This window comes from Lepeophtheirus salmonis, chromosome 1 (genome assembly GCF_016086655.4).
Source record: "Lepeophtheirus salmonis chromosome 1, UVic_Lsal_1.4, whole genome shotgun sequence".
NCBI lineage: Eukaryota > Metazoa > Arthropoda > Copepoda > Siphonostomatoida > Caligidae > Lepeophtheirus > Lepeophtheirus salmonis.
Window position 1 is genome coordinate 43,718,767 of NC_052131.2, and position 24,193 is coordinate 43,742,959.

At 33.9% G+C, this 24,193-nt stretch overlaps 7 protein-coding genes and 1 long non-coding RNA gene across 12 annotated transcripts; 4 read left to right on the plus strand and 4 right to left on the minus strand.

The window, feature by feature from the left end:
* Nucleotides 1-3,788: 3,788 nt before the first annotated feature.
* On the minus strand, nucleotides 3,789-5,858 carry Dip-C (dipeptidase C). Of its 3 annotated transcripts, none has more exons than XM_040726141.2 (3): nucleotides 5,740-5,848; nucleotides 5,286-5,679; nucleotides 3,789-5,209 (listed from the first exon to the last, which is right to left on the minus strand). In XM_040726141.2, exons 2-3 carry the CDS (start codon nucleotides 5,666-5,668, stop codon nucleotides 4,078-4,080), a joined length of 1,515 nt encoding a protein of 504 aa, XP_040582075.1. In that variant the 5' UTR covers nucleotides 5,669-5,679; nucleotides 5,740-5,848; the 3' UTR covers nucleotides 3,789-4,077. The 3 variants fall into 3 exon arrangements, with proteins under 3 accessions (XP_040582075.1, XP_040582082.1, XP_040582067.1); XM_040726148.2 differs by having other exon boundaries at nucleotides 5,751-5,812; XM_040726133.2 differs by having other exon boundaries at nucleotides 5,286-5,858.
* A 174-nt stretch (nucleotides 5,859-6,032) lies between these two features.
* LOC139907310 (uncharacterized) lies at nucleotides 6,033-7,091 on the minus strand. The gene is made up of 2 exons (XR_011783812.1): nucleotides 6,722-7,091; nucleotides 6,033-6,644 (listed from the first exon to the last, which is right to left on the minus strand). It is a non-coding gene; the product is annotated as an uncharacterized lncRNA (long non-coding RNA).
* A 224-nt stretch (nucleotides 7,092-7,315) lies between these two features.
* Nucleotides 7,316-8,148, plus strand: LOC121130399 (ubiquitin recognition factor in ER-associated degradation protein 1-like). Its single transcript, XM_071892096.1, has 2 exons — nucleotides 7,316-7,609; nucleotides 7,747-8,148. Exons 1-2 carry the CDS (start codon nucleotides 7,316-7,318, stop codon nucleotides 8,146-8,148), a joined length of 696 nt encoding a protein of 231 aa, XP_071748197.1.
* Nucleotides 8,149-8,617: 469 nt separating this feature from the next.
* Nucleotides 8,618-9,745, plus strand: LOC121130445 (ribonuclease H2 subunit B). The gene is given in 4 exon segments (XM_040726195.1): nucleotides 8,618-8,674; nucleotides 8,676-8,706; nucleotides 8,775-9,061; nucleotides 9,149-9,745. Coding segments are annotated over 4 exon segments (858 nt in total). The 5' UTR covers nucleotides 8,618-8,632; the 3' UTR covers nucleotides 9,647-9,745.
* Nucleotides 9,659-13,415, minus strand: LOC121130434 (5-phosphohydroxy-L-lysine phospho-lyase). Its single transcript, XM_040726186.2, has 6 exons — nucleotides 13,209-13,415; nucleotides 12,944-13,104; nucleotides 10,948-11,410; nucleotides 10,661-10,876; nucleotides 10,382-10,602; nucleotides 9,659-10,324 (listed from the first exon to the last, which is right to left on the minus strand). The coding sequence occupies exons 1-6, from the start codon at nucleotides 13,413-13,415 to the stop codon at nucleotides 10,168-10,170; spliced, it is 1,425 nt and encodes a 474-aa protein (XP_040582120.1). The 3' UTR covers nucleotides 9,659-10,167.
* On the plus strand, nucleotides 11,497-13,203 carry LOC121130456 (actin-binding Rho-activating protein). Of its 2 annotated transcripts, none has more exons than XM_040726203.2 (3): nucleotides 11,497-11,727; nucleotides 11,789-11,996; nucleotides 12,086-12,480. In XM_040726203.2, the coding sequence occupies exons 1-3, from the start codon at nucleotides 11,630-11,632 to the stop codon at nucleotides 12,359-12,361; spliced, it is 582 nt and encodes a 193-aa protein (XP_040582137.1). In that variant the 5' UTR covers nucleotides 11,497-11,629; the 3' UTR covers nucleotides 12,362-12,480. The 2 variants fall into 2 exon arrangements, with proteins under 2 accessions (XP_040582137.1, XP_040582143.1); XM_040726209.2 differs by having other exon boundaries at nucleotides 11,503-11,727; nucleotides 11,804-11,996; nucleotides 12,086-13,203.
* A 318-nt stretch (nucleotides 13,416-13,733) lies between the features above and the next one.
* SMC6 (Structural maintenance of chromosomes 6) lies at nucleotides 13,734-18,444 on the plus strand. The gene is made up of 6 exons (XM_040726165.2): nucleotides 13,734-15,022; nucleotides 15,086-16,159; nucleotides 16,237-16,649; nucleotides 16,717-16,846; nucleotides 16,906-17,434; nucleotides 17,509-18,444. Exons 1-6 carry the CDS (start codon nucleotides 14,609-14,611, stop codon nucleotides 18,135-18,137), a joined length of 3,189 nt encoding a protein of 1,062 aa, XP_040582099.1. The 5' UTR covers nucleotides 13,734-14,608; the 3' UTR covers nucleotides 18,138-18,444.
* On the minus strand, nucleotides 18,198-23,456 carry klu (zinc finger protein klumpfuss). 2 transcript variants are annotated; one of them, XM_040726172.2, is made up of 3 exons: nucleotides 23,046-23,456; nucleotides 19,646-21,223; nucleotides 18,198-19,578 (listed from the first exon to the last, which is right to left on the minus strand). In XM_040726172.2, the coding sequence occupies exons 2-3, from the start codon at nucleotides 21,133-21,135 to the stop codon at nucleotides 19,335-19,337; spliced, it is 1,734 nt and encodes a 577-aa protein (XP_040582106.1). In that variant the 5' UTR covers nucleotides 21,136-21,223; nucleotides 23,046-23,456; the 3' UTR covers nucleotides 18,198-19,334. The 2 variants fall into 2 exon arrangements, with proteins under 2 accessions (XP_040582106.1, XP_040582113.1); XM_040726179.2 differs by lacking the exon at nucleotides 23,046-23,456 and adding an exon at nucleotides 21,379-21,858.
* Between the last annotated feature and the right edge of the window lie 737 nt (nucleotides 23,457-24,193).

Below are 24,193 nucleotides of genomic sequence, written 5' to 3' on the forward strand. Positions count from 1 at the left end.
ACAGCCTCTGATCTGACCATCAAATCATAATACAAGAGTGGGGTCGTACCTTAATATTTTCACCCCTGCTTTTGAACTACAAATGAGTTTTATTGCTGCCATACATAGTTGTAAACAGTTGTTGTACTTAAATCCGGTTTTTTTTTGTGTACATCAGGAAATTTGTATGCAACAAGTATATCCTTTGGAATTAATAGAAGACAAATAGGCTGATTCATAAATGTACCATTTATTTTGAGACGTAGTGTATACGAAACCGCATGGAACATATACATGTGTGTCCATAAAAGAGGGAGAGTCATCATGAGGATTTGTTACAGAGTTATAATGGTAAGTCCTTGTTGGGGTTAGAGTAGAATCGAGGATCGACGTTGGAGTAATTATTGCCTATGTGACATAGGCAATAACGGGGGTAGTTGCATTGGGTGTAGCATTATAATTAGCAATTGTGTGTATCCTTCATGATAATAGTATGTTGTTATACAAACATAAATAACGGGGGGGGGATCTTTTTTTATGCCCTTAATAAGGAGTAATATCGCCGGACTACATAATTAGCTTTTGCACTAAATCTTTACCATGGATTTAATTCTAACATTTTTTTAATTAGTATATTTATTGTCTAATTTTATGATTTTGACATTTACTTTATTATTAATAATTATGTAGATCTCATCGGTAGAGATATATCTATCCTGTGCGCAATTGTATATAGCAACTTCCACGTAAGGAAAAAAGAATGATGATCTTTTTGATTAAACTCCACGTCTGGCTTGTGTTTAGCAACTTAAAGTTATGACATATTTAACTGAATTCATCTCAGAACAAGAAAATATTATTTGGATCAATCTATTATTTCAATATTCTGTATTTATAATTTATTGTTATTAGTTATATGATTCCAATTGTTTAATTTTGTATATTTAACATAAATGTATGATGGTATATTTTTTAGTATGTAGATTATATTTAATTTAAGCCTTCTTTTTTAAACTTGGAACTTCAATTATATTTCGAAATATTCTACTTTGTCGTTTCATTAGTTCTTATTCTGAGAATATGGTTCATAATGAATTACAATTTCATGGGGTGTGACGTTTTCAAATCTACTGTAACGGATAAAAAACGTCTAAGTCAATTATACGTACTATATCTTCATTAAACATTTTGCTAATAAATACTTCCGTTAACCCTCAAAAAGCATAATAAAGCAGTCAGCTGATAATCACATCAGTATTTTAAACAATGATAACATGAGTATTTCTCTCCCCTTCTCCTTACACGCGTTTTTCTTTACAGGATTATCAACTTTGCCTATGTCCTTTTTTCTTTCCTACCTACTCCCTCCTCGTCACCTCTGCTTGTAGCTAATCTAATGAAATGTCATAACTCATAAGTCATAACAGCTTAGCTGCTCTCCTCCAACACATTCTTCAAATTGTCTGGGTTACCATTTTGATTTTTGGTTTCTTTTTTTAACATTCCAAAATACTCCTGATTAGAATTAGTCGCTATTAGAATTTTACTTCTTTATATTAGGGGGTAGGGGGATGTTGGCCAAACTTTTACAATTTTAATGACCTTTTTTTGAAGATATGATTTTTAAAAATTACCTTATAATATTATCAATTTCAAATTGTGACAAAAAAGACATACTTTCATTTTTTGATAAAAACTGGCCTCTTCTACATATTTGACCACACGATTTTAGTCAAGGAGGTGTTACACCCCTCTCTCCCCCCGTAGTCACGGGCATGAACCAGTTTTCATTTTATCTGTCTTAATCATTTACGACATAAAACAGTAATATTTCGAAAATAGGACCGTCCACACTAGGGCACGGGAACGGCCTCCAAGTTTTCTCTAGGTAAGATATCTATTTATGTTTATATTTTGTGTAATTATTAGAAAGGGAAAATACCTCCCAAACAAAAAAATAAAGCAATCTCAAACATAGAGATTTCACCATGCATTAAAAGTTATAACTATTCCAATCGTCATAAAAGTAAATAATAACAATAGTGATAACTAATGATGAAAATTATGTGTGTTTTGTGCATGTATAGAAAAACCAACCAAAAATCAACATGGTTACCCTGACAATTTGAGCAGCTTAGCTGTCATGATGTTTCATTAGATCAGCTGTGACAAGGGAGGAGTTAAACAAGGACATTAGCAAGAATTACTTCAATGTCGATCCTCAATTCTACTCAGAGTCCAACAAAAACTTACTCTTATAACCCTCCAACAAATCCTTAAGGCTATACTCCGTCCTTTATGATCACAAACGAATGTTCGATAAGATTTTGAATGTAATAGGAAAGGAAGTTCACTACTCAGGAGTTAAACAGCTGACAACAGTTAAGGAAAGAAAATTCATTCTTCATATTACACAGGGGAACTCTCTTTTTGTACAAATGAATTCAAGCCAAAAAAGGAATTTATCTTGGAGCGCAGAATCTACAACTCTCTCAGTCATCTAAATTCTGAAATATTTGGGATTATAGTAATTCGGGACTATTATTGCTCAGATTTATATTTACCCTTAAAATAATCCCCAAATTAAAAGTGGGATAAATAAAACTTTTGTAGAAGGGTTTTTATGATTAGATAGTGTTTTTTATTATTCTGTATCTTGTTCTAAATTCGATATATTTCCATTTTTAGGCTGAAAAACGATGAATAACGAAACTCTTCTGTAGACCCTTATAACTTATTCTGTAATACATAGTGATAATATAGAAAAATATTGAATGTACAGTTTAAAAAAAAGGATCAATTTAAAAAATATCCATGGATTTTTGTTCCATTTTGTATTTTTTAAGTGATCCCATTTTGAAATATTAAAATTGTCTACTCATCTAGAATGGATCACTTTATTGTTTCGATCCTGGTATCTCATTCCCAAGGAAGGAGTCCACTCTACTCCCTTATGAGGTCTGGCAGTTTTCTCGCATGAACTCTCCTCCTGTCGTCCATCGTGGAATTCGGAATCTGAATTCGAACATCTCTTGAGAAGGATGATCAAGTTAGAAGTATCTTCCTTCGATTGACTCTATCTTCGTTTTATGAGGCATGCCCTCATGAAATTGCCATTAAAATCGGAAAAAATATGACGATAATGTTAATTGTTGACTATTTGCAAGTAAACAGAATGGAACAAAAATCCTTGGAGATGCATATTTTTAAATAGATCTTTTTTTAAATTATACATTGAATATTTTTAAGGAATATAAGCTATGATATGATATAAAATATTAAGGCAAAGTTTTTCTGTTAGTCGACTCCCAATTACTCCGGCAATATCAGGTACTACAACTAGTAACTAATATTTTGCAGGTAACAGTTTATTAAAGAAGGATCTATGACTCAAGTTGAGAAAAATATATGTCGATAGGATTCAATATCTGATCGAAGAAATATTCAATTATTGCATTATCACATCTTACTCAATAAATGAGATGAACCATTACATTAATGTTCCCCTTTTGAAGGAAGAGTGAAATTAGTTTGATGTAAGATAAGTCGTTTTTTTTTGTTTTGTAAACACAAACTTTGGACTCTTATGGCTTAGTTTTTGAAAATATATGCTTGCTTTAGATAAAAAATATTTTTTTTAATTTTTACATTTGAAGTGTTTACAAAAGTTAAACAAGTATTAATCAAACTAGATACATATTATTGTATTTCTTAGCTTTTGAAGATTAGAATAGGGACAAAAGAAATATTTTTTTATTGTTGATTTTTTATATATAGCCATAGGATATCATAGCCTCTGTATCTGTGACTGCATTTTAAAGATATTTTATTAACTAAACTTTGATATAAAAGTACATTTAATTATCTTGGGTCAATATTTTCATTTTTATATTCCCAATTAACCAAAGGATCCAATTGGAGATATTATTTAAGAAAAATTATATATAATTAGCATAAGAATTGAATTTATCCATTAAATAATTGATACAAATAACCGTTATAAAAATATAAAATTTATATAAAAAAAATTAAGATTTTCAAGAAACCAATAATAATAATTAATAAAATAAATGTAAGATTTGTTTGTTGAAGACTTTTTTATGACTTGTACGCTTCGATTTTGACATCCTCTCCTCTCATAAAAGCCTCAATTTCTTCAACAGCTCTTGGAACCAAGCTCATGAGCTCAACGCCTGTCTCAGTTATAATAACATCATCCTCAATTCTAACTCCTCCAAATCCCCTAAACTCTTCAATTTTGTCTTTAACTAAGAACTGACTCAACTCCGATGTTTCATATGCTTTGTCCAATAAATAATCGATAAAGTAACATCCAGGTTCGATAGTTAGGCACATATGAGACTTAAGAACACGAGCGGTTCTCAAATTTCCCAGGCCAAGCCCTTCGGGACGTTCTGGATGCCCATCCAAATATCCTCCTACATCATGAACATCGCAGCCAATGAAATGACCTAACCCATGAGGTTGAAACACCCTACCACATAAATTGACCTTCATCATATCCTCAACGCTTCCCTTCAAAAGGCCCCCATCGAGAAGATCCTCCAATATAACACGGTTGGCTAATTCATGCATTGCCTTATAGGAGACGCCTGGGCGTATGGTATGAAGTACAGCTCTATTTGCTTTTAGCACAGCGTTGTAAATCAATTTTTGTTTGAGAGAGAAAACTCCATTTGCAGGATAAGAACAAGTAACATCAGAGCAGTATCGATAGTACTCCCCTCCCATATCAAACAAAACCATATCATCCTGTCGAATGGGTTGATCATTTGGTGCTCCAGCATGACCATAGTGAAGCACTGCGCCAGAAGATCCAGAGCCACAGATACAATTATAACAAACATGCCGCATGCCACCATAGAGATAGATATGGTTTAGAAATGCAGCCTCGCATTGATACTCCCTCATTCCAGGGGAAATCATTTTCATGACAGCTTTATGAGCCTCACAACTCATTCGAGTCGCGTATCGCATAACCTCAAGCTCCGTTTCAGACTTAATTACCCTGCATTCAGCAAACACATCAAATAATAAATCTTTATTTACTTTGAATTCACTGATGCCATCGAAAGCTGCTTGAATGACTTGTTTTTTAGAATCTGAATTGATACCGTCTAAAACCAGGAGATGAGAGGAGCCCTTCAAATGTAGGTTCCATAAATAATCCTTCATATCAGGAATATAGACTGCCTCATCCACTTCATACCTACAATAAATATAACGTTTTTATTATGAATAAAATTATCAAATCCATGGGGTCTCATAGATTTCACTCAAGGTACCTTTGTTTCCATTCCTCGAGACTTGGAATTGGGCCCATCCAAATACGATATTCATCAGGGAGTTTAGGAACAAACAAAATTGAATTTCCAGACTCAACATCTATGGCTCCATAGCAATCTGGCTCAAGGACACCAAAGGCCCAATGGAAATACCCCTCTTGTTTAAAAATAGGTCCCACATCCGAGGAATCTCCAGCACAGATACCCTGATCTTGACCTCCCTCTAAGAGAATAACAGGGTGTTCCGGAAGAGCAGCCTCATTTTTAAGGCTATTAACGAGTCTTCTACGATTTTCAGCAAAGAGTTTGATGGGAACTCGAAGAGTGTCTCCTCCCATGGAAAAATATCCATTTGAAGGGTTTACCTCTCGTGGCGTAGGCATCTTGTACTATACTGCTTAATGTGTAGAGAAAGATGTATTATGTCAATGTTAATAATTCTCTATGATAGAACCTCTGTCGCACCCTTATCTTAATTTCTAGTCTCTGTGTCAAGAGCCAGCTAGAGATAACAAAAGATGGAGAGAAACTTATTTTGATTTATTCTACTATGGACAACAAACATGACAAAGTGATTTTTACCTGGACTTATATGTTATACAGTTTTTTAAATCGCGAAACTACAAAAGTATATTAGTATTGTATCAAATTTAATAATAGGATTATGTATATGAGCACAGATGCCTTATGATGCATTTAGCTAGTAGGTAGTTCATTTTATAATATAGGATCACCTTCAAAACTACATACGATTATATAATTCCTTTATTGAATCAATCATAGAAAATAATCTTATTCTATTTTAGTTACAAATTATTAAAACATATAACAGGTTATTTAACATAATATCTATTTGACAGTTATATACCTACGTATATTTTTGCTTTTTAAGTAAGAAAAAAGATAATAAATATAAAGGTTCATTAAAAATTGTGTAAGATGATTTCAATTTAAAGGTTGGGTGTTTTATGGAGTTTGAGTCCAAGTTGGTAAGTGTACATAAAATACTATATAGAGGGATTTAATTATTAAAAGGTATAAATGAGGACAAGAATAAGGAAATAACAAAAAAATATATAAATTAACTAAAATTTTAGCATTATAGCATCCATCTTATTTAATCCCTGTTCAGTATGAACTTTACTTTTATTATTACATATATACCCCTAATAAATTCAAATATAATATTAATATATAGATACTATTGATTTCGGAACATGTCTTATGATATTCTTTATTATATATATTAATTAATAGAATATACAAAGATAATACTAAATACTTAACAATTCCCTTATAAATAGAATGGTAATAAATGATTGGATAACGATGAAGCAATATCCACGCAACACGAAATACCTGCAAATACAATTAATGTTCTTAAAAGTTTTTTGAACAACAATCGTTGTTAAATTTGTAGTTAATTCAGTACGTACTAGGAAATTTTGTTTTATGGGGAACATTTTTCTTTGCAGAGTTCCTCGGAGTCAAACAAATTATCCGAGCCGCAACAGCCACCATAGTTCATTCTAATACACATTTTTTTTTCAACATCAAAGTACCATTTTTGAAAAAAGGCTCTACAGGGACCCGAAGGATTACCAGGCCAGGTCCATGTTGGGATAAGCCTACATTTATCCTTTTCTGAGATATTTTCAAGTCCTTCTGGTGGTTCACATCGTAAAAGATCAGCAGTAATGGCCATGGAATAAATACATAAGCAACAAGTTGCAAATGTGATGAGAAATAAAGCGTTCATCTTGATTCTGCACCTATTGTGGTTTTACTGAAGGTTTTTTAAAAACTAAAGTTGTTTTGGGCTGGCCGATATCTCCCTTAAAAATATACTTCGTAATTCTATATCAAGTTGCTTTGGGCCTTCTTCTAGTCGTCACTGCTTTGTGTCTTTCTTCCTTATTAATAAATAGTCTGTATAGGCAGTTGTTTTAACTAATAAGCTCTTGATTTATATATATATTTTTTTTGTGTATTATTCATATTTAAAGTCTAAAAATAAATAAAATTATGCAATGGCGCGTGGAGAACCAAATATCTTTGATTTAAAAGTTAAATCCCTTAATTCAATGTGTGAACATTTGGAACTATATGATTATGGGGGAAGAATTTTTTTGCCGGTGAACGTTTTACAAAAAGTCATTAGATTCTTTCCAGATGAGGGAAATGTTTTGTCTTATGATCCACCATCCTCATTAGCATCGGAGGAAGAAAATAAGCCACCTCATATGTTATTTAAATTAATTGAGAAAGAAATGGGGAGAGTATTGTTTGTTGGTGTTTTGGAATTTACTGCTCCTCTAGGTCATGTTATATTACCTGATTGGATGCTAAATTTTTAAATGTAGGCCTGTTTTACCTTTACATATAGTAATATCATAATTGATGCCTTTAATTACCACCAATATGTCAGTATTATAACTAATAATAAAAAACTCAATTTAAGGTCAAAGAAAAGGAATGGGTAAAAGTTGAGTATTTGAAAGTTCATCCACCTGTGGGAATTTCAGTAATTTTCAAACCCGTCTCAAAGGGGTTTTCCATGATAGATGATCCAAAATCTTTGCTCGAGGCTAAATTAAGACATTTTTCGGTCATGTCCGAGGGAGAAATCCTGCCTATTCAATATCGTGATTCCATCCATGAGTTAGAAGTAGTGGAAACGAATCCAAAAGACGTTATTGATATTGTCAATATAGATTTGGAAGTCATTTTTGTAAAGAGTCTACAGTCTGAAGCTGAGGAGGACGGAAGTAGTGATAATGACTCCAGTGTGAAGTCTCATGAGGGAATTCCCGACTACGACTGGGTTTTTTTGGGACAATACAGTTCATCAGATAAAAAATAATTGTCATTTGGCGTTAAAGTCGTCTAAAATGATTTCAAGGTTGAAATCATTACAATTCATATTGATAAGTATCTACTGATTATAACTCAACCATAACGAAACAATGGAATTTCCGTTTATATAACATGTCATGTCTATATTTGAAATGCACTTTTTACTATTTTATTTGATATCATCAAAATATCATTTATTACTCTGAGTTTTCATGAATAAATATATCACGAACCATGATAACTTGTATATTTAGTGTCTATGACATGGATTATTATTGATGCATGGTTGAAAATTTAGCTAGTTTTTCATGATCATTTAATTGACTTAAGTATTTCAGCCAGGTTACGCTCGGTCGCCTAAATAAACATTTTACTACTTGGTACTTGCTGCAGCCTGTACTACTTTAGTAAAGATTCGATCATTGTAAAAAATTAATTTAAACATTCACTCAACCTCTCCCAGTTCCTGTTGGAAAATTCCCGCGTAAAGAATGCCAAGTCGAATCAATAAGGATTCAGCTTCAATGAAGGAGGGGGAAATACTCCATTTTTGTCGTACCCAAGCGTAAGGGATCAGTGATGATCATGCTGTTTTTGGAATTTGGATACCTTACGATTTTTATATTATTTTAGAGGATGTCTCAAAAGAATCTTTGGATATTTTCTCATTAAAGAGTCCAAATGGTCGGAAATCACTCTTCATGAGTACGATTCAAGGTGATTTACGTGAATTAAGAGCATATTCCGACTCTTATAGATCATGGTTCATTGGAGACGTTATAGAGTCTGATGGACGACTTTGGATTGCAACAGAGTTTGATCCCATATTTCTTGCTTTACCTTACTTAAAAGAAGGGAAAAGGGTACCTCTGGATCACTTAATTCTTGAATCACGAATCACAGACTCTCCCTTTCTAAAGGTTCGCTTTCCCTTATTTACGTGATGAAAAATTGGAATATTTATAAGAATAGCTAATAAGGTATATAACCTTACTCTTCCATTTTAGAACCGTTTGCCTCTCGTGGCTGATCCTATCGGAAATGCTGATCTTAATGTATGGAAATTAAACGATGATAAGTGCATGGAGTATTTATCTAAAAAAGTGAAGGCAATTGCTAAAGTTTTATCTGAAAATTCTATTCACATTGACTCAACTTCAGCCGAAGGGTTTTCAAAGTCTTCATCTACTAAAGGAGTTGAGGAACATTATCTCAAGTATTCCTGGGGATTAATTTCAGATTACATTGATAAAGAGACTTCAATTCAACTAAAGTCACATATGAATATCATCACCGATGAAACTACAACCAATAAAAAGCGGAGTTCTTCCTCGGGGGAGGGTAGTAGTAAAGGCTTAAAGAGGGTTAAATCTGCACCACAAGAAGATTATTTATCCCTTCCGAAGGAAACTCGCGCCTCTCTACCTCAGAATTCCAAACAGAAAGCGTTAGCTAAATCCGCAACTGGATCAAAGAATATTACCTCGTTCTTCTCCAAAAAGTAATTAACACCATTGTGAACAGTAGACAAAGTATTTTATTCATTTATATAAGTATAATATATAGATTTGTTTTACATAAATATAATTAACCATACAAAATCACTTATAAAAAATACTGCGGGTTGAATAGTTATTTGATAACAAAAATATTGCGATGATGGAAATCTAACGAATTAGATGAAGAAGTCAGAATGAGTTAAGGTTGACCATGACCGTATAGCGAATTGTGATAAGAATTAAAAGTATGTATACCAATGAGCCAGGCCAGGAGGTCGGAGTTAGTCTTACACCCCCTATTGATTAATTGAGTCGAAAAATTTGGATAGTTGACTGGAAAAAATAAATACGTTTTTTCTATAGAAAAGTCATTTCATATTTGAGTGGGAAGGAATGGCATGTCAGTCCGGAAATTTAGAGAAGAAAATTCAACAACACTACCCAAAAAGAATTCTTTACGACTGCACTACCAATGATTCTATAAGGTATTAAAATCAAACAGGGCTCTGGTGACTTATCATAATTATCTAATCGAGTTCTTCAAATTTCTCCATTTCCAGCTTAACTCTTTTAAATTCAAACAAATCTTCTTCTTCTTCATCAGCAACTCTCTTGACGCTTCTTTCTAGTGTTCTGATTAGACTTAGACTAAAGTTAAGGACATCGTCAAGTGAACGAATGAACCTAGAAATAGGAGAGTAGGAGTTATTATTAAGTATCCTCTAAGATGTTAAACCCCACCTTTGACTGTTTTCAATATTGAAACACATGGGTGGACTGAACAAGAGAATATTTTCATAGTTTCCCCCAACGTTTATAAGAACTTGTTTAGATGCGAGACCATCCATGATCTTTTTGGTGAGTGAAGAGTCCGGCGTCTTAGATATTCGGTCGGATACAATTTCTATCGCCCACAAGAGTCCTTGACCACGTATATCACCGACATTGTTTGGGTATTTATCCTTAAAAAGAAGAAAATTACTTTTGAAATCCCTACCCTTAATCCTCAGGGTATATTACCATCAGCATTTTCAATCCATCCTCCAATACTTTCCCCACATTTTTGGCAGAAGACATGAGCTTTTCATTTACAATAACATCCAATACAGAAGAAGCAGCGGCGCAGGATACAAGATTACCACCACAAGTAGAGTAGTAGTATCCTAATTTGTCTGAAATTTCTCGTGAACAAAAGACTGCTCCCATGGGTAGGCCATTACCCATGGAACTTCCTGCCTAGGGAGTAATAAAGGTAAAGCCTATAATTAGAAATAAAACTTTAAAAAAAAAATATATATATATATTACGGTTACAATATCAGGAGTGAGATCAAATAATTCATAGCTCCAAAAGTGCGTACCAATTCTACCAAATCCACTACAGATTTCATCAGCAATCACTAAGCCTCCAAATTCACGAATTGTTCTAAATAATTCCTTATAAAATGTTTTCGAAGGTATGTGGATTCCGCAGTTGGAAAAAAAAGGTTCATAAATGAAAGCAGCAAGTTTTTTTCCACGAGCAATGATATCCTCTTTAATTTGTAGTCGAATATCCCGTGCATACAGTTCGCCTCTAGTATCAGGATCGGATATTTCAGAGTATTTTCCTCTATATTCATCAGGCGGTTTCACTACATGTACGAAATCCTTGGGTAATTTTTTCCCTGAAAAAAGTAATGGAGAAATGTCGACAAGGGAACAAGTGCCCCCGTAATAACACCCTGATATGACAACCACATCCTCGGCACCTGTGTATCTACGAGCTAATCTGAAAGGAGGAGTAAGATTTACCTAAACCTTATTGTTATATTAAAGCATGTAATGATAAAAAGTTTTATTCATATCTAGGTATGCAGTTAAGTATTGAAAAAGCTTTTTTAGCATAAGACTACTAAAAATAATTTTTAAATGTCAAATGATCATATTCATACGCTTTTATTCAATGTTAAAATTAGAGGATTGAAGTAAAAATTATTCATAACAAAAGATGAGTTTTTCATCCATAGGAATTTGCAAGGGCTCTAGAGCAGAGAATACAGCTATGCTTCTCACCAAACAGCAAAATGATAGTTCCAAATCTGACAGGTAAGTCAAAATATCATCCAGATAAGTAAGTATATGCAAATATTAATTCAACATTCACAAGTCCACTTATTGTTAGTGAATGGACTGAATCCAAGCACTGTGGCACAAATCTTCAGACAAGGAAGAATCATCTCCTAGAAAATATGTCAAAGAGTAGATTTGTAAAGGATTTTAAACCATTGAAAAAGACGGATCCAGGCTATGGATGTCCACAAGAAGGAACACGAACTGAGGCAAGAGGTATCAAAGCCCAATTTCACGTTCATAAAGTACGAACTACATTGCTATATAGATCATATTATTGCATGCATTCAAATTAATATCAAAAAGAAAAAAAATGATTATTTGTATTTGATAGGAGATTTTAGAGCTATGTGAGATATTATACATGTACGGACTGGATGATGGGGCGAGTAGTATGTCCGTTATGCTCTTTGGAGATTTGTTTCGAATCTATACAAAAATTTCTGATAAAGTCGTGGGTATACTTCTAAGAGCAAAGAAATATGGATTAGTTGACTTCGAGCCCGAAATCCTCTTTCAAGGACAAAATGATAACACTCCTATTTATCTAAAAAGATCCATGGAAGATATTTATGAGGAGTTCAACAAGAATAAAAAGTTTTCAGATTGAAATAATGAGGAATAACGCGTAGTGAGCTTAGGGATCAAAGACACATTTTGTCTAAAAGTATTCTAATTTTAATTTATAATAATCATAATAGAATTAATTAAAGACGACAAATGAATTTATCCTTGTCATTGTAAAATGCGTTATCATTTGAACTTTTATGAATATTGATTCACTATATTTGTACATGTAACGAAGCAAAAAATCCTATCACATAATATACATAGCTACAAACAAAAAGGAAAAGGAGGAAAAATATAGCAATCTATTATATGCCCATATCTTTGGCAGATTTCCAACTTACAAAATGATGGGCGAGGATGGATTGAATGAATATACAAGAAGATCAGCTCAGCGAGGAGTCAAAGCCTACCATCATATTGAAGGAGAGATAAAGGAGCTCCTTGACATCATAGCCATGAACGGAGGCTCAATCACCTTCGGGAAACTCTTTGACATTTATGTGAGGATCAGCAATAAGGTGGTTGGAATACTACTAAGGGCTCGAAAGAAGGGACTTGTGGACTTTCCAGGAGAGATATTATTTCAGAGAAGGGATGATGATGTGATTATACGACTCCTTACCTAAGAGCCAAGTCATTGGCCTCACTTCCGGAATTGCATAGATAAGATACGGAGAGACGCTCTGGGAGATATGATGTGATTCGATTTACGTAGTGTTCAGAGTTTGAGACGCCTCGCATTGTGCCTAATTTCGCCATTTGATTCTGAACTGCATTCACTACCTTTGAGGGATTGAAGAAAAAACAATCACGGATTTAATATTTCTAGCTAATTATCAATATTTTTGTTAGTGAAAATATAAGACAAAGAGTCTCTCATGATTTACCTGTGCATGACAATGTCCTACATGGGCCGTTTTCCCGTTGATTCCATCCAAGTATTCTAAGCCGTTAACATCGTAGAGATATTGCTTGTCCCCACGATCCCATTGAGAGCTTTTTCTAGGGAAAACGTGAAGTGTGTTGCAGTTGGTCATATTTAATTGTGACACAGGATGATCATGGGGGTGCTGTAAATCGCCATCACCCAACATTCTGATAGTGATTCTCTCTTTCTAATATTTATATTATTATTTGTTATTACTACATCCAAGAACCTTTAAGTTATATTCAACTTACATAAGTTCTTACACTTATGTAAATTAAATCAACATATTCGCTGCATCTTATTTTGGCTCCTTGGTGACGTCACTCTCTTCTTATGTAACCCCCAAAATTATTTATATATTTCCCTCTACCTCATTCGACAGGTACAACTGGAATGTGAAAGTTGAAATCACGCAACTCGGCTCAAAGAATTAAAACGCAAAATCCTTGATAAATATTATCGTTATGGACTATGGCACCTGGCAGTGGCAATACCTAGTACTACTGCAGTATGTGGCATGCCAGAGCTTATAAGATGTAAACGCCTTCCACTCTTTATTGTACACAAGATTGTGGGGAGGGGATATCTCTAGTAAGGATCTATTTTTGTGGTCCATTTTCCGCGATATTTAAAAAAGAAACATAGTGGGAGCATGAATCCTCTAGGCCTCTATATAAAAAATAAATTACAATGAGATTTTGTATAAGTAAAATATATGAATATCATTAGGGGGATTATTATAGGATGAACATCCTTCCTTATTTCTCTGGGCATGTCTTCCTTTCACATTCTGTAGATAAGTTATTCTTTATATTTTAATGAATTAATTAATTTCAAAGGGTCTTAAAAACTATGTTGATAAGTGTCCTATTTTTTGGAAATCAAAATATTCCCTAGTAATTCATAATTCGCAGTTAATAATAATATAGTAAATATTTGGATCCCCCTTTTCTTATACTTGCTTGATAGTGTTTGATTGAATGAGTCTTACATAGAGTCGAAATTCGTTTTGCAATTCTGAATATTATTTTATTCACTGACGCCATTAGGATTATCATAAAATGACGATGGTTAAAATAAGAGGTTTAGTAGCTCCAATCAATTTATTATTAGAGGATTTACGCAATAATTACTTCTGTATAGTAAATGTTTAGAAGGTTTCGTGACTTTCTGAATATAATTCAAGGGTGTTGCGACATAGCCGAGTCCATATTACATCTAGTTAGGACTCTGCTAGCTAGTTCATCAAGAACGATACTAATAATAACATTTTGTGAAAATAAGATGCCATGACGAAATTAGCGCGGGAAGTAGTCAGACCAAGTACTGCTCTACTGATAATTGATCTAATTTCCCAGAATGAAAAGGCCTGCGGAAGAGGATTCCCAACAAAGGGTTTCCAAGAGTCTTCGAGGAGAGAAAGAAGATTGGGAACGTCTCCCTGGAATGATTGAAAAGGTTGTTCTGAAGCAATTTATGTGTCATCAGGAGTTTGTTTACTCTCCAACACGTCGTGTAAATTTCGTCGCAGGACAGAATGGATCTGGGAAGTCCGCCGTTCTTACGGGGATTCTATTTGGACTGGGAGGTAAAGCCAAGGATCTGGGGAAGTCATCCCTAAAGGATCTCATTCGAGAGGGCTCAAATGGATGTTCTGTTGAAGTCTCTCTCATGAATCAAGGGGAAAATGGATATCGATATGAGGATTTCGGTCAATTAATCACCGTAGTTAGATCCATCAATAGGTCTGGAGGGAATTCCTATAAGTTCAAGGTATTTATAATTCATTATATAGTTGCGTCTACATCGATATTTTTTATATCATTATTGAACTAGGATGCAAAAGGTCATATCGTTCCGGTTAAGAAACCAAGTAAAGAATTGTCTCGTATACTAACGGCATTTTCTATACAAATAACAAATCCAGTAACTATATTAATGCAAGAAACTGCCAAGACACTCTTAAAAGATGCGACGGATACAAAGCTCTATACTTTTTTTATGCTTGCAACTCAGCTAGAGGATTGCAAAAAGTTTTACAGCTCTGCTATTGAAAAGAAAATGGAAGCAGAGTCACGTTTAGAGGAAAAAAATGATTACAAAGAAAAGTTGGAAAAGGAGTACCGAACCTGGAAGAAGAAATATGATTTTATGCAGAGTATTGAGACGCGTCGCAAGGATATTAAGGGCATGAAAGCGGAATTGGCTTGGTCCATTGTCAAAGAATTAGAGAATCAAGATAAAGAAATCACTCTCTCTATTGATAATCTGAATAAGAAAGTCCAAAAATACGACAACTTATACATGGAAAAAAATGAGGTCTATGAAAAATTAAAGAGTAAGAAAGATAAAGTGGGAGAGGACTTGAAATCCGTTCGTGCAACGGAAGAAGCCCTTCAAGAAGAGAAATATGCTGCAAAGCAGGCTCTTCAAGTAGCAGATACTCATGTTAAGTCATCTTCAAGAAAAATGGATGAGTTAAAGAGAAGGCTCAGTAAAAATGATAAGGAGATATTGGAGTTAACAACTATGATAAAGAAATTAAAGGCTGAAGGTGTCTCAGAATTTGAAGAGAAACGTTTGGGACGAGAAGCCATTAAGAGTGCTCTGAGAAAGGAAATTTCCACAGCTAAGTCCATCGTGGATACAACAGATAATCATTTACATAATATTGAAAAAACAATTTCACGCATTGAAGACCAAATTCGAGAACATCGACACGAAATGTCAGCCTCTAAATCCAAGATGGAGACTCTTAGTAAACGAATAAAGTCACTTCAAGGGCTAAAAGATAATAAGTTTGCTGTGTATGGCTCTGATATGGTTAACTTATGTGCTGCTCTTGAGGATAATTATAGACTTTTTAAGCATAAACCCATTGGGCCTTTAGGTGCATTTATACGGTTTAAGGTAAGACGGAAGAAAATTATTATTAATACACATATTATTATTGATATTATAATTATTTTTGGATTTTAAATATGTAGAGCGGCGTGACTAAATCTCAAAAGATTCTTGTCGATTCAGAACTACGCAAATTGTGTCAAGCTTTTATTTTTGATAATTATGAAGATAAGACTGTATTTGAAAAGTTCGCTAGGAATTATAACTATAAGGGCTCCAAATACACTCTCACGTTTAGAAAGGATATATATGATGTCTCTAACAAAAAAGTTAATGAAGGGAATTATCCCTCCGTTTTTGACCTATTGGAGTTTGATGACGCGAATATTGCTAACTGTTTGATTGATCATCGTAAAATTGAAAAAATACTTATTCTTCCCACAGAATCTTTAGCTCAAAAGATGTTTTCTCAAAGTTCTCCAAAAAATTGTAGTTACGGTCTTGTGTACTCGGAGGAACGACACTGTGCCTGTTCTTATTACTCTCATCCTTATCGGTGGGTTATATACTAAGTATTTTATTGTCATACATTTCTATATTCATACATATTATGCCCTTTTTAGATCCTACATGTCTGCTCAACTGAGTCAGCAACTATTAATTCAGTCAAATGTGGGAGAACACTTGGTAGGTCTAGAGAAGGAATTAAATGCTGCTCAGTTAGAGTATAATGCCATTCAAGAAGCTCATGATGTGAGTAAAATGGTTTTTTATACGTTATTTTGTGCTTATTATTTTAAATAATTTTTCAGTCGCTTAAGAGTGGAAACATTAAATTAAATTACGAGGAACGGTCACTGAGTAAGAAAAAGATTAATGAACAACAGAGGATAATTACTGAAAAAAGTGCTAAGCTCAACGTTATTAATTCTGAGGAGCAGACGGAAGAGCCGCCTATGGATGTAGTTGTGATGGAAGAGGATCTAGAAGGATTTGAGGAAATGAAGGGTCGCTTAAGTGATGAGCTGGAGAGTGAATCAGAGCAATTTGCTTCTGTAAAAGAAGTTTGTTTATCCGCTCAAAAAAACTATGCTGAAATCGAAGAAAAATGCTCTACCTATAATACTGAGTCATTAGAACGAAAAATGTTGAACATTCAAAGTGATATTAATCAAATTGACAAAGAGAGGAATCGAATTACTCAAAAGAAGACTGAATTTAGTGAAATGATATCTACGAAACAAGAAGACAAGGACAAAGTGTCCCTTGAAATAGATAAACATTTACAAAAGGCTAAAAAGTGGAGTGAGGAAAGGATTGATACCATTCGCTCCAAAGACGGTGAGTAGATATCAAACTACTTATTACAGAATATAATTTTTTATGTCATTGTTTGAATTTTATTTTAATTTTAGAAATATACAATAAAATCCAGGCCGCTGAGCAGAGTTTGAAGGAGCGACAAGAACGGGTCCACGAGTCGCCAGAGACCATAACGAAGGAATATGGACGATTGGGAAATCTTTTTCGTAGTGTTACGACAAAATGCATCACTCTTAGCGAGAAAATACAGCGACTGGGAGAAACCCTGGATATTCGTAAGCTAGGGTTTGTAGAAATTCGAAAATCAGTTTGTCGCAGAATTAAAATGGCTTTCTCAATGCGTCTCTCGGCTCGAAATTATATTGGGGAGCTGTCCTTTGATCACAAGGAGAATTCTCTTCGAATGAGTGTGAATCCTGAAGGAAGTAGTGTATCTAAACAGAGACGTGGACTCAAGACTCTCTCTGGTGGTGAGAAAAGCTACTCTACAATTTCTTTGATATTAGCTCTTTGGGACTCAATGCATCCACCCTTTCGGATCATGGACGAGTTTGATGTATTTATGGACATGGTTAATCGAAGAGTTGCCCTGGATCTTATTATTAATATTGCTACGGATACTCGGAAATTTCAGTATATTTTCCTTACTCCCTTGAATATTGATAATGTTCAGGTCAACGAGGATGTTTCCATTTTAAAACTAGTTAAAAGTATTTCTTAACTAAGAAAGATGAATGATGTTATTGTTTTCTTTCTAAAAAATAATTAATTAGTCATTGTATTTTATTTTGAATATATATATTTATATATAGATGGATAGGTAGGTTTATATTACTTTACAGCTAAATATTTATTTATAAGAAAGTATAATTATCTATTTGTATCATTTTTGTATTTTTGAGCAGCAAGGGTTCTTGATTGAGTGAATGAAACTAAATAAAATAACAATAATTATGATAATTTCTCAACCCTTGAATGTATCAACATTTAAATTTGAGCAAAAATAATAATAAAATAAAGTATAAAGACACGAGTACTTAATAATAATAAATATTATGTCAGGAATGAAACTTTTATACAAAAATTTAAAATGAAACGTTTTGTGGGGGGCTTGAGGTGGGAGAAACTAATAATGAATAGGAAATAGATTTAAGTGATGATAGGGGTCGTTTAAAGTATATATAATGTATATACAAATAAAAAACGAGTGATCACAGTGATGAACAAAAAGTCGTGCATTTTATAAGGATAATGAATTGATATATATGTAATGCCAATATTCCTTTATCAAATTTAAAGAAGTAATGAAAAATAAATACTATGTATATTATAAATTTTCTTTCTTTTGAAAATAATACATAAAAAAATTGTCACCGGGGAAACTTAGTTGTTTAGTTATCAAGTATCACTTTGTCAAAAGTTCAATATAAATATGTATATAATACATATTATATACGTTCTTCAGCAGCATGACATAGGTCACTCAAGTCATCATAACCCATAATAGCTATATACATACATAAGTGTGTTTTAACATAATACAATATACTATACATAAATGAGTTGTCAATAGTCATACATACATACAAAAGAATGAAAGATGAGATTAACACTGATTTGAATGCATCTATATGTAACTTGTAATTAATTAGCAGTTTAACTGCGCCATCACTACAAGAGGAATGTTGAGAAAAATGTATCATATTCTCGATATAATATTTATTTATGTTGTATACTTGGATGATGTTTGGCTTTCTGATAAAGCTCTCTTACCTTTAGTCTACATAGATACCGTACATATGTAACTCAGCTGTAAGGTCCGGGAAGATCGTGATGAGAAAATGATTTGTTCACCTACATATTCTATACCTAGTTTTGTAACTACATATACATTTTATGTATGTATCTACGCTTTTAGCTATCTCTTGTTACTATCTACTTTAAATAATGTCTGTTTATCCGTTGTATCCATGGGACTTGGAGGTTTAGTCGTCACTGTCGTGGTGATGGTGGTAGTGGGTGCCTCGGTTTCCTTGGAATCCTGATTCCAATCTGACTCACAGGATATGGAGCGAGAGCTTTTGAGAGAGTCACTACTATAGTGTGTCTCTTCTGCACTCGTGGATTCGCTTAATTCGTATCTGGTGTGAGTCCTCATATGCCTATGAATATAAAAAATTAATGAGAGATCGAGTTAAATAACCCTATTTAATTTGAGTAAATCCTTACCTAGTAATCATGTCCCTTCGACATGCAGCATAAGGACAAGTGGGGCATCGATATGGTTTTTCGCCTGTGTGTGTTCTTTGATGTGTAGAAAGATGATCAGATCTGGAAAATACTTGACCACAAATTCTACATGTGTAGGGTTTGATCCCAGTGTGAAGTCTCATGTGTCTTGTGAGCATATCCGATCGAGCAAAGGAGCGTTTGCAGACTTCGCAAGCATAGGCTTTGGTATTTGTGCTATCAGTGGAACGGGAGGATTTATGACGGGAAGCCATGTGTTTGGCCAAACGATCATGCAAGGAAAACATTTGTCCACAGATTGGACAGGAATAGGATACATCAGGATTCCCGGAAGTCTCTACTATTTCGAGGGATGAGCGGAGTGTAGGTGGCATAGACTTGATTGTAGTGGTAGACATAGTATTCACATTCGAAACACTGTCCACACTTGATGTTGATATACTTTTGTAGGACAAACCCGTTGTACTACTTACACTTGATCGGATGGACAAATCAAGCGGAGATTCTTGAGAGTCTGACTCGAGGGATTCCCCTTGTTTGATGGGGAGTGACAAGTGATGATGGGGTTGAACACCTCCAGGAAGGAAGCGAGGACGAGACGAATGTAATTGTTGTTGAGTTTTAGCCTTAATGAGATCTTCAAGAGTTGCGCTGAGGTCCGTATCTGATAGACAGCGACGCCTATAGATTTCAGTAAGATAGGTGGGCAAATGACTCAGGCTTTGTAGAGAGGGATTGGGAGAGATGGATCGAATGTACTTTGAAGTACTTCGAGAAGATGATTTTTTAACAAAATGTGGGAGTATTGTCTCTGAGTCAAGGGATTCGCATCCTCGAATACTGAATTTAGGAACATTGAGAGAAGTAGCAGCACCCCGTCCACTGCCCCTCCTTTCATCATCATCATCACCCCGATAATCATCCTCCAACTCCTCCTCTATAGAATCTTTAATTCGCAGCGGAGAAAAACAAATGCGAGGTGAATCCAAACTAACTTGTGGTGAGGAATGCGGAGATCTCTTTGGTGAAAATACATCAATCTCCGACTCTTCAAGAGATTCCGACCCACCCCCACCACTGGATTCAAGGTTAAGTTTCTTATTAGAAATGGAAATGTGTAGAGGCTCCGTTCGAACTTTAGACTCTTGCTCATCCACTTTTTTCTGAGGATTCTCACGCCACAATTCCCGTTTCTGCGAGGCTGACACATCCCGTTCGGACCTGCCGAACATAGTATTAGAGTTTGTCGTTTTCGTCTTCGTAGTCGTAATTATAGATCGGTTGTTGTTTTTTTTGCTATTATTGTTGTTTGTATTCGTATCTCTTTTCCGATGACCGTTGCTATCAGTAACACTGGATCTATGAGATATTTTATCCAAAACTGCATTGAGCCTCTTACGTTTCTTGAGTTGAGAGGGTACTCCTCCTCTGAGAGGTGGAATCCCACCCGTTGTCAATGTTTCCTCCATTTGTAAATTTAAGTTCCTCAGTGCGGGTAGGAGAAGGTGATGGAGTACTATAACTCCAGGGCCACGACATCTTGATGTGGATTTGAATCTAAAGGATAAGAACGAATAAGTTGTTATTTACTATCAACTATAAATGGATTTATTGCAAGGATTTATATAATATGCTGTATCAAGCATATATTGAATTATTAACATGTTCAATTCAAGCCCCTACTATTATTAATTATAAAAGTTAGTTATTACCATTCTATCTTTTCAAAATCAATGAGTGACAACAAAAAATAGTGAGAGAGGCTACTACTATCTGAAGGAAGGCTCAAGTGGGATCTGCTTATTTAATTCTTGCAAAAAAATATACAGTTGTACTAATTTCTCAAACGAAGGAGAGACTTCTTCCTTCGAGGAGGAGAAAAAAAGAAGTGGTAGTGATGTGCTTTCTAAAATGATTCCTGTAATTCAATGTCAAGGCCTTCTCCTTGAAAAGGGCTTGCTAATATTTTTTTTAAAGAAAATACTACAAATATATTATGCATTATATTGTATGTACATTTTTTGAATCAAACTGCATTTCTCCCTTTCCCTCCTTCCCTCCCTCCCTCACTCTCTCTCTCTCTGACTTTTTATGAGTCATATTTTAACATTTTTGAAATTAATAAAAAATATGTCCAGGAATGATCATGATTATAGTAGAGCATGGAACAACAGGCATAGTCCAAAAACGAACTGAATCGTATTTAATTATAATTATGCAGCTAGTTAGAAAAAGGAGTCATCTGGCAAAGGAGAATAAATTTCTCTTCTTCAAACCGTGTATATTTTAGTATATAGTACTAGACCATCCAAGAAAATTTATTAATACAATAATATGCCTCAAAGGTACATTTTACTCTCTTTAGCCACATAGATAATTTCTCAGAAAATTAATATAATTAAATGTAGTAAGAAGCTATAGTATTGTCAGGGGCATCTGCAGGAATATATTATAGGGGGGCTTGGTGTTTGGAATTTTAAAAAAATCCAAAAATTAAATTTTTTTGAAATTAATATAAAAAAAACCACCAAAAATTAAATTTTTTGTACAAAAATTTCAAATATTAAATTTTTTGGAAAAAAAAAATCAAAAATCCATACCTATTCACAATAAAATAAATTTTTTGGAAAAAAAATTCAAAAATTTATAGCTATTCATAGAAAATAAAATTTATTGGAAAGAAAAATATCAAATAATAAATTTATTGCTCTGCTGCATAATTTGGCCAAATGACGAAACAATTTTCTGGTAAAAAGGGAATATTCCTTAATTATGGGAAGGGGCTGCCGCCCCTCCAGCCCACACCCTGCGGACGCCCCTGATTAGTGTAGTATTTTGTAAACTACAAAATTTCTTAGAGATAAGGTGCTGAGTATGCAATTTCGCAAAAAAAAATATGCGACTTTCTTTGACCCTTTCTAATATTTTCCCCACCTCCCACGAGTCGTGCATATGGCTAGATGATTATTATTTTTGAGTTATTTAATAAAAGGTAGATAAATAAATAAATGTGAAAAAAAGCAAAATATTTGCAGGGGTCAGAAAGTGTTGCAAAAAAAATTTTAAAAAAATTGTATGAATATATTTTATATAATGTTATATTGTACACTTAATCTCTGCCTTTAAATATATATATTTTTTGCAATTTTTTAATGAAGTTTTTCATGCATATCTCGTTTGTTATATGTGTATATACAGTTGGTGTTGAAAGGCTCTAACAAGAACTTGAAGTGTAATATTCTAGAATAAGGTCAGGGCCTCAACCTTTTTATTTGACGATTTCGAAAAATAAGGTATGAAGAAATGCAAGACGAAGGTAAGTCAATAATAATAAAAAATAATATAAAAAAAGAAAAACAAAACTATGAAGTTCTCATACCTTGAAAACAATGTACGCAAGAAGAAGAATTCGAGAGAGACGAATTATTAGAATATGAAGAAGTAGACATTATTATAGTTTTCCTCTTAGGACGACGAATGATGTTTGTTCTTCAAATCAAAAGTATTATAAATGTAGGGAGTAAGGCCTTAAAAATGAGTAGTTCACACTTGTAACTTCACATAAGAGGATATTTTTCTTCTTCTTCTTCTAAGGTAGATACTATGTTAAAATGGTAGTTAAAATCTACCTAATAAGTTGTAGGTACATGGAATGTGTGCTATCAATGTGTACCACCTATAGTTAGCTTATTAATACTTATGTATATGTAAGTATAATATTATATCAACAACAAAAAAGCAAATAAGTAATTCCTTGTCTGACACTGCCTTCGACTACTTCAGAGGTGACACTAAAAATAATACACATTAGTTTTTTAACGGGCGTGGCGCTTGCGTTGGCGGCGATGGTGGATGAAGGTGGATGATGATTCTTTTTGATGGTGATGGGACTCCAAGAAGAAGAAGAAAAAAAACACACGCAAGTAAAGAAGAAGGAATAATAAATACCAAGCAACTACTTTGTTCTTATTCTTATTTTTGTTGTTATTGCATACATACTTCACTACTACAACTACTACTACTAGTAGTATAGTAGTAGTAGTGAAGTCTGACTATTATAAAAGTAAGCCCCGCATGGCTTGGATTTCGAGAGTGCGCAAAGTGAATAAGGAGTATGGGGAAGGAACATATATGTATATATAGAAAAACTATCATGGAAGATGTTGATAATGATGGTTTTGAGGGGTCCACCCGCCATTGTGATGATGGCTCAATGTGTGTATGAAAAAGAGAGCCACCATGTTTCTCTCTCTTTCCCATATTTTGTGGTTTTTGAAGTGACTCATGAATACCTATCAATAGCTCTTTTAAACCAATTTAAATGATGCATCAAAGTGATAGATTGGTGTTAAAATAAATACTCATTCCATGGAGGTTTTCTTCTAGAGAATCAACTCTAGAGAAAGTTTTAAAATATACATTCCGTAATTTGTAGAGTATGCTGCAATTTGTAAAAAGTTTAACTTTGCAACAAAATGACCTTCCATGGAATGCTCGATAATAATAATTATATATAATCCAAGGGTT

Excerpts from the sequence above, each read along its gene's own strand:
- Dip-C (XM_040726133.2), bottom strand. The coding sequence starts at position 5,668 with ATGCCTACGCCACGAGAGGTAAACCCTTCAAATGGATATTTTTCCATG. Across the intron at positions 5,210-5,285 it reads CTCGAGGAATGGAAACAAAG|GTATGAAGTGGATGAGGCAG; the intron begins GTACCTTGAGTG and ends TATTTATTGTAG.
- LOC121130399 (XM_071892096.1), top strand. The coding sequence starts at position 7,316 with ATGGCGCGTGGAGAACCAAATATCTTTGATTTAAAAGTTAAATCCCTT. Across the intron at positions 7,610-7,746 it reads TTACTGCTCCTCTAGGTCAT|GTCAAAGAAAAGGAATGGGT; the intron begins GTTATATTACCT and ends ACTCAATTTAAG.
- LOC121130456 (XM_040726203.2), top strand. The coding sequence starts at position 11,630 with ATGAGTTTTTCATCCATAGGAATTTGCAAGGGCTCTAGAGCAGAGAAT. Across the intron at positions 11,728-11,788 it reads GATAGTTCCAAATCTGACAG|TCCACTTATTGTTAGTGAAT; the intron begins GTAAGTCAAAAT and ends AACATTCACAAG. Across the intron at positions 11,997-12,085 it reads CCCAATTTCACGTTCATAAA|GAGATTTTAGAGCTATGTGA; the intron begins GTACGAACTACA and ends TGTATTTGATAG.
- LOC121130434 (XM_040726186.2), bottom strand. The coding sequence starts at position 13,415 with ATGTTGGGTGATGGCGATTTACAGCACCCCCATGATCATCCTGTGTCA. Across the intron at positions 11,411-12,943 it reads GCCAATGACTTGGCTCTTAG|ATTAGCTCGTAGATACACAG; the intron begins GTAAGGAGTCGT and ends TCCTCCTTTCAG. Across the intron at positions 10,877-10,947 it reads TCACTCCTGATATTGTAACC|GCAGGAAGTTCCATGGGTAA; the intron begins GTAATATATATA and ends ATTACTCCCTAG.
- SMC6 (XM_040726165.2), top strand. The coding sequence starts at position 14,609 with ATGAAAAGGCCTGCGGAAGAGGATTCCCAACAAAGGGTTTCCAAGAGT. Across the intron at positions 16,650-16,716 it reads TATTACTCTCATCCTTATCG|ATCCTACATGTCTGCTCAAC; the intron begins GTGGGTTATATA and ends TGCCCTTTTTAG. Across the intron at positions 17,435-17,508 it reads TACCATTCGCTCCAAAGACG|AAATATACAATAAAATCCAG; the intron begins GTGAGTAGATAT and ends TTTTAATTTTAG.
- klu (XM_040726172.2), bottom strand. The coding sequence starts at position 21,135 with ATGGAGGAAACATTGACAACGGGTGGGATTCCACCTCTCAGAGGAGGA. Across the intron at positions 19,579-19,645 it reads CGAAGGGACATGATTACTAG|GCATATGAGGACTCACACCA; the intron begins GTAAGGATTTAC and ends TTATATTCATAG.